The 8,189-nt window shown below is 33.1% G+C and overlaps 1 protein-coding gene across 1 annotated transcript; it reads right to left on the reverse strand.

The window, feature by feature from the left end:
* Positions 1-1,151: 1,151 nt before the first annotated feature.
* On the reverse strand, positions 1,152-4,687 carry LOC109159959. Its single transcript, XM_019308073.1, has 6 exons — positions 4,629-4,687; positions 3,502-4,427; positions 2,675-3,403; positions 2,191-2,451; positions 1,873-1,992; positions 1,152-1,795 (listed from the first exon to the last, which is right to left on the reverse strand). Exons 1-6 carry the CDS (start codon positions 4,685-4,687, stop codon positions 1,152-1,154), a joined length of 2,739 nt encoding a protein of 912 aa, XP_019163618.1.
* Between the last annotated feature and the right edge of the window lie 3,502 nt (positions 4,688-8,189).

The following is an 8,189-nucleotide window of genomic DNA, read 5'->3' on the forward strand; positions in this document are numbered from 1 at the left end:
TTGTTGTAATTATTATTATTATTATTATTATTATTATTATTATTATTATTATTATTATTATTATTATATGTCTACCCAATACCCACAGTCCTACATCCACAACTCGTTTTATTATTATCAATGCTGAAAAAATCGCTAGGCGTCTGGGGACCGCCTAGGGCGCCTAGAACGATTAATCGGCGCCTAGGTGGCCGACCGCCTAGCGCCTAGGCGCCGATTAATCGGCGCCTAGGCCCGATTTTTGCAACACTGATTATTATTATTACTAGTAACTTACCCGTGCGATGCACAGTAAATAATTTGTAGAATATTTAATTTACGTTTTATATATTATAAATTAAGAAATTGTCATTTGAGCGTATCTTCTTGTAAATAATTTCATTTTGAAATGTAAGCAAAGTAAAAAGTAATAACTGTTAAAGAAATAAAATGGAAATGAAATATAAATTACAGGTTGTTAAATACTCCTTATAAACTACATTAGTGGTTGAACTACATGTATTATCTAAATCACCACAAATAAAAAATTTGAGACCTTTAGGATTACTTACTCTAGATGCCGCTACATATAATTGTCCATGCACGAATACAGGCTTCTTGAGCAACAAACCAACATGAGATAATGTTTGTCCCTGACTTTTATTGATGGTCATTGCATATGAGAGCATTAATGGAAATTGTCTTCTTTTAAACTTGATGCAATCTTGGATCTGAGGGTGTCATAGTCATTCGAGGAATCAACACCCCAGTATCTACATGATCTCTAGTTGATATTTTTTCTTCTATAACGTGTTCTACCAACTTGGTGACTATCAATCTAGTACCATTACACAACCCTAGAGAGTGATTTATGTTTCTCAACAACATCACAGGTGAGCCAACCTTCAAGGTAAGGGAGTGATTAGGTATGCCAGAAGCTCATATGCCATTATGAAATTCAGGTGTGTGGACGTACGCCAGAATGCCATCGTTCGATTCAGAACTACAGACCATGTCACAACTCGAATAATCCTTGCTCTGAGCAACATGCATATCACTCATATATTGGTTAATAGCATTGACCACATCTAGAGTTGGTGCTAGAATAGCGCGGTTTTCTATAAAGCTATTGTCACTGTTGTTAGTCGAAAACATCGGGAATGTGTTATCCACTACAGTTGCAATGGGATTTCGGAACTCGGTAACAACATGTCTGGTGGGATATCATCTTCTACTGACCCATCATTTAGACATCCAATAGTCTCGTCACCAATTCCTGCGATCCATTTCGCAAAGTTCTCTAGCCGTTGCAATTCAGTGCTGGCGCTCATACTTTTCAAGCGAAGATTCTTAGTTAACCTTAAAACCTTGCAATTATCCCACAGGTACGATGTATTTATGGTGGCAGCAACTATGTCTTGCCTTGTGCCTTTTGGTACTACGGGCAATATTTGGCGGAAATCACCACTTAACACCACTGTTTTCCCGCCGAAAGTTTGATGTGCACTCCTCGGGTTAACAAACCGTAACAAATCTCTCATCGTTCTATCTAACGCTTCAAAGCAATGCTTGTGCATCATTGGTGCCTCATCCCAACTTATAAATCTCGTTTTAAGAATCAATTCAGCCAAGTCACTACCGGGTGTAATGTTGCATGTTGAATCCTCAGTAATATTGATAGGTATTGCAAACCTAGAGTGTGCAGTCCTTCCACCCGGTTGGAGTAATGATGCTATACCACTCGAAGCAACATTAAGAACTATTTCACCTTTAGATCGCAATGTCGCATATAATGCTCGCCAAAGGAAAGTTTTACCTGTTCCACCATATCCGTATACGAAATAAAGCCCCTCACTATTTTCAACGCATCTTCAACAATGGTGTCGTATAAACTCTTTTGTTCATCAGTTAATCTGTTTGTCAATTGAGCACTCTCTTCAGAAAGGGCTGCACGATCATACGATAACTCCTCAAGCAATAAACGGTTCCCATTTAACGTTGATTGCTCTAAATCTGGAAAAAAGGCATAGGTGAAAACTCTTTCAATGATTTATTGTGCATCTGTAGCAACTTTTCCAACTCAATTAGAGCAATGTTCTTCTTCTCATCATCACTTAAGATAAGATCTACGACATGTATATATTGAATGTAAGGCTCTTAACTATATCAAAGAAAATACTTAAGAAACATAAGATGTATCAAATAACATACCTGGTTTTTGAAGCAACCTACGTTGGTTGAATCGTGCATCTTCCGCTAGATGGTGCCATACTTCATTCCAAACATTTTCCGGTCTATTTAACGAATTGGTGATCAACAATGTCACAAAAAGTTTCCGCATCGAATGAGCTGATGACCAATGACTTGCTTCTTCAATCACATCAATGTATTCTTTATCATCATCTAACAAACCGCGTGCATAACATGCATCTCTAAATGTGATGTACTCAATCCCATTAAATGTGCAAATGTCTTTAAAACATGTAGGGCCATGTATTCAAAAGGCATCTAAGATAATATATTTCACCACACCCAGGAGGAACATAAAAAATACAATCGATTGAAAAACCCCTTTTCCTAGGATGCCTCTCTCGAATATCATTCTTCCAATCAAACTTATTTGGCATCTCAATGTAAGTCAACACCTTGGCATCCCCATATTTTTTATTCGCTTCAAACCATCATAAAAACATACTTTGCCCAACAGTGTGCCTGTTCAGAACTTCTGTAACGCTATCGTCGTCATTGAACACTACGCATTGGCAATCCGGCAGATGGAAGCTTAACCTTTCAACCGATGGTGTCCTATACTGAACGTCAAAGCTGAGTAGGAGCCATGTCGCTTCAAATGCAGAAACATAGCGATAGTTGTAGTACATATTTATCTCATCTACTATTTCGTTCCCATCCGTATCCACAGTATTTCTATATAATTCAGCTGTTACACGATCATTCCCTTTGTTAACATACTTGAAAAGGTATTTTATGGACCTGGATTGGTTACACCACTCAACATTCATGTGTGCTCGGTACTTTAAAAGCAAAGCTCTGTTGTGTGGCACGACATATCTATTGTCCAATTGCATACCGTTCTTTGTTACGGTCATACCATCATCATGTCGCCTATAAATTGGGTAGCCATCTTCATCTAAACTTGAACATTCAACAAATCTTTTTGGGAAATGCTTAGAACAACGCCCATTGACCATGCAAGGTGATTTTTTCCGTGCAGCCCCACATGGTCCATGAATCATGAATTCTGCAACAACATTGTAATATTCTCTGTCACGTTCCTTGTCTGGGATTTCAGCTGATATGATAGTGTCCATGAAGCTAGTTGCACTGTTCACCTCCTTTCTCGCTAAAAAGAGCAAGATGTGTGCATGAGGAAGTCCCCGTTTTTGAAATTCAATAGTGTATATGACTGGACAAAATGAAAAATCCAATTAGTGATAATGAATTATATTAATTAATTAATATATTTTTTCTGAATAAAAGTATTAATCAATAACATATCTTTACCTGCTCTAAATACACCAAATATTCCTCCGGATTTGAACTCTTTTATTAGGAAATCCAATTTCATTTTAAATATTCGGCACACAATATCAGGTCTATCTTCTGCCCTTAAGTTTCGCTTGACAACATACCGTTGAATTTCCGGCCACTTTGGATTACACGTAAATGTAATGAAAAGATTCGGATAACCTATCCACCTACAAATGACCATCGCATCTTGATAATTTTGTATCATGTACCTAGCCCCACCTGTAAAGCTAGATGGTAAAATTATACGTTTCCCTAAAGTGCTAGGATAAACCTCTCCCCTTGTCACTGCATCTGAGAGTCCTTTGTAAGCCTCACACCTTAGTGCTTTCTGGTTGGTCCTAATGTAAATTAGCCCCCCAGATTCAACTATTGTGTACGCATCTACTAAGAACTGTTGAAACAATCTCCTGGAGTAAAGTATAGTTGATACTTCCGTTGTCCGTTCATGGATTCGAAATGCGAAGTATTCTCTAGGAGATACACGGTGCCTGCCACCCTGAGGACGATTAGATGTCCCAGCAAACTGAATGTCCTCTCTATACCCGTCCTCACCATAAGGGAATAAGAGAGGATATTGCATTGGTAAGTAACATGGATTCAACTCACTTATACGTTTTAGTAAACCACTCTTTGACTCAACCAGAATGTCCCGATTGCCTATTGATGGATCTAGGTCACCAACGATTAAGGCTGCGACTTCTGACGCTGTCGGTAAGTTATACGTTCTAGCGTCAGTAGTTCTGTTCCCAATTAGCCTCATTTTAATCTCTACACGTGGATTTGCTTCAATCTCTGCCCTAGCATTGCGGAATGATTTGGCCAAAACATTGTTTACATCTAGAACCTCCTTAATGTCAGCAACCACATCGACGTGTATGTTAGATTTCTCGTCTTCTTGCCTACAAATAAGATTAGGTTAGCGTACATAAATATTTTACATAATATTTTAAAATATTGAGTTGCAATAGTAAACCTACCTCACCGATCCTATGCGGTTGATAATCTCATTCTGGGTGCCATGTATATATAATTGTGCAAATTTCGGCTTGCTACCATCGGGCGGTAATAAACTGCCTATTAGATGAAAATTTTGACCATACATTCTGAAAATGGGTGCTGCATTACCATTGTTTATGGAATTGTCAATCTTACCTCCCATTGATGTGAAACAAAACATGTTTTTGTAAGATCTAATATTTTCTAAAAAACATTTATGCTTTTCACCAATGGTAAAGAACAAATCAAACAACTTTTTAAGTGGTGTAGTAGTTGGTGGTAAGCTAATCTTCCCATGAACACAACACCCTGAATATCTTGGAGAACCATTGACCTTGACTTTATTTATACGTTCCTCAAACCAAAATGGCGCACTACAATGCTCATATATATTTGTTGGATCCCCAAGATCTGCATAGTCCTCTGTACAAATAACATTTTCCCGTTACATCGTGTATACCAATGAGCTTACAAATATTTAAATAAAATATAAAACTACTAAATATATTATCATATTACCATGAACTGTAGTTGTTTATACTACATCTTCAAAAATCAGCACTCAAGTTTCGGGTAGGTGTATCCATCTGAATTAAATTTCAAGCATTAGCATCCGATGATGAACCACATAAAATGGAACTATTGTTCACGTTACCTGCTTTTCATGATAACAATAATTTATCATCACTATGTCAAATAACTAATAATTGTAATATGTAAGATTTGATAAAACAGTATAACTTACATGTCGTTTGTTTACTTTTAATATATTAAAAACGTGGACCATATTCTGTATATTATAAAATAATGTACATTTAGTTCACAAATAATGTAATTTTAGTATATTAAAAATGTACATTGTATTTAGGAAAAGTGCATTATTCGAATATTAAAAGTTTAGTATATTAAAAAGAGTTTTTTCCCAAAATGGTCCCTCGACTATTGCTCATTCTCAATTTTGCATTTCGACTTTTAATTGCACCCAATGTGGTCCCTTGACTTTTAAAAACTCCCTCAAATTGGTCCTCCGTTAGAAATTCCGTCTATTGAGTGTTAAAATGAAGGGCATTTTCATCCATTTACCTATTATATGTCTAATATACTCTGAAAAATAGTCAAGGGACCATTTTGGGAATAGTCGAGGGATCATTTTGAGAAAAACTCATTTATTTATTTCATTTTTGTTTATTTCCATTTTTGTAAGACTATCAAATTAGAGTTTCTATACAATTTTTTTTTACAAATATAAATAGTTAAAATTCACAATCAAACCTCAAAATTTTAAATTTTCTATACAAATTTGTTCCTTCTGTCTAAACATACAAACTTTTCCTCTAATTCTATCAAGTTTTACAATAAGTTCTGTAAATTTCAAAAATATAATACTCATATACTTTTTTATGTTCACACACACACACACACACTAAAACTTCAATAGACAATCAATCACTATGTATCATATTAAATATTATTTTTACCATTGAAAATAACATTACTATTTTTATCAGTTTAGACACCCAAAATGTACTCTTCACTTCTCGGTCATTATGCCTTTTGAAAATAAAATTATTATTTTTACAATCAATCGCTATGCTCTGGCACTTCTTCGAACTGAGAAGTACGCGTCACTTCTCGGTCAGAAGTACGCGTCACTTCTCGGTCAATGACAAAATCTTAGAAAATATTTTTGGAAAGTTGGCTTAACTTAGCCTGTAAGGCCATTAGATTCATTCCAAAGTTAGTACAAACCATACCTACCATTTCCAAATGCCTATCTACCCAGAAGTATATCATGCTAAAGAGAGTCTAGAACTATGGCTATCAATTTTATGTCTTAAAGGACAAGTAAAATAAACCAAATGCAAAAATAATTAGCACAAAACAAACAATTCTAAACCTAAAGTCTCATCATTTACCAATATTACAAGTTCTTGTCATTTTGAAGTTTGTTTGTATTTTATATATGAATGTTAATAAACTTAAATTTGAAATTTAAACTTGTTTACCATAGTACGTAAAAAAAATAATAATTTCATTTTAACTATAAAAATAATATTTAATGTAATATATAGTGATTGATTGTCTTTTGAAGTTTTAATATGATTTTATATATATATATATATATATATATATATATATATATATATATATATATATATATATACACTAGCATTTTGTACGCACGATACGCGAAAACTTATGCCCAATATTAAAATATTTGTAAGTAACAAAATTTAAAAAATTAGTTAAAATTATGTTTTGCAATTTCTTAAACTGATGATACTTTTGAATTATCATATATTTGAATAATATAGTGATTAAAACAAAAAAAAAAATTATACTTTACAAATAATACTAAGCTAACACTCACATATATGATATATTGATATGAATACACAAATAATATACATATATATATATATATATATATATATATATATATATATATATATATATATATATATATATATATATATATATATATATATATGGTACACATATATAATTTAACATTCATATAAATATTTAATTAAAATATAATTTATAATTAAATTAATTGTTATATGATAATTTTAATAAAATGACAATTAAAAATAGAAAAAAGATATGATAGATGTAGGTGTATGGTAAGATTGGTAGATATATTAAAAACTAACGGTGTTATAACGGTGTAAGGGTGATTTTGTCCAATGCAAATGAATGTACAACAATTAAAGCACAATGTACACATTTATTAGCATATAAAAAATGGACAAAAATCAAGGACATAACTTGTATTGACACTTATTATGTTTTTAGATATATATATATATATATATATATATATATATATATATATATATATATATATATATATATATATATATATATGTGTGTGTGTGTGTGTGTGTGTGTGTGTGTGTGTGTGTGTGTGTGTGTGTGTGTGTGTGTGTGTGTGTGTGTGTGAGAGAGTATTTATGAATGTTACGAAATTTATTGTAAAACTTGATAGCGATAGGGGAAAAATTTGTACGTTTAGACAAAAGGAAAAAAATTGTAGAGAACGTTTAAAATTTTGAGATTTGATTGTGGATTTTAACTATTTATATTTGTAAGAAAAAAATGTATAGAAATTCTAATTTGATAGTGTTAAAAAATGGAAATAAATAAATGAGTTTTTCTCAAAATGATCCCTCGACTATTCTCAAAATGGTCCCTCGACTATTTTTTAGAGTATATTAGGCATATAATAGGTGAATGGACAAAAATGCCCTTCATTTTAACACTCAATAGATGGAATTTCTAACGGAGGACCAATTTGGGGGAGTTTATAAAAGTCAAGGGACCACATTGGGTGCAATTAAAAGTCAAAATGCAAAATTGAGAATAAGCGATAGTCGAAGGACCATTTTGGGAAAAAACTCATATTAAAAATGTATTTTCGTATATGGTCCATACAACACTATGTGGACCATGATCCACACAATAATTTGCCCAAACATTTTTTTTGAAAACATAATTTGCCCAAACATTGAACCACCATATATAAAAAAATATGAAAACATGTGTAGCAACCATAATATCCAAGGAAAAAGAATACGAAGTAACAAATTTCACTATGGTGGCCATAAGATACAATAACTTGTTCAAACTTCAAACGCAATTTCCTAATCCATCACCATTTC

The sequence above is a fragment of the Ipomoea nil genome, unplaced genomic scaffold, assembly GCF_001879475.1.
Source record: "Ipomoea nil cultivar Tokyo-kokei standard unplaced genomic scaffold, Asagao_1.1 scaffold2845, whole genome shotgun sequence".
Classification (NCBI taxonomy): Eukaryota; Viridiplantae; Streptophyta; class Magnoliopsida; order Solanales; family Convolvulaceae; genus Ipomoea; species Ipomoea nil.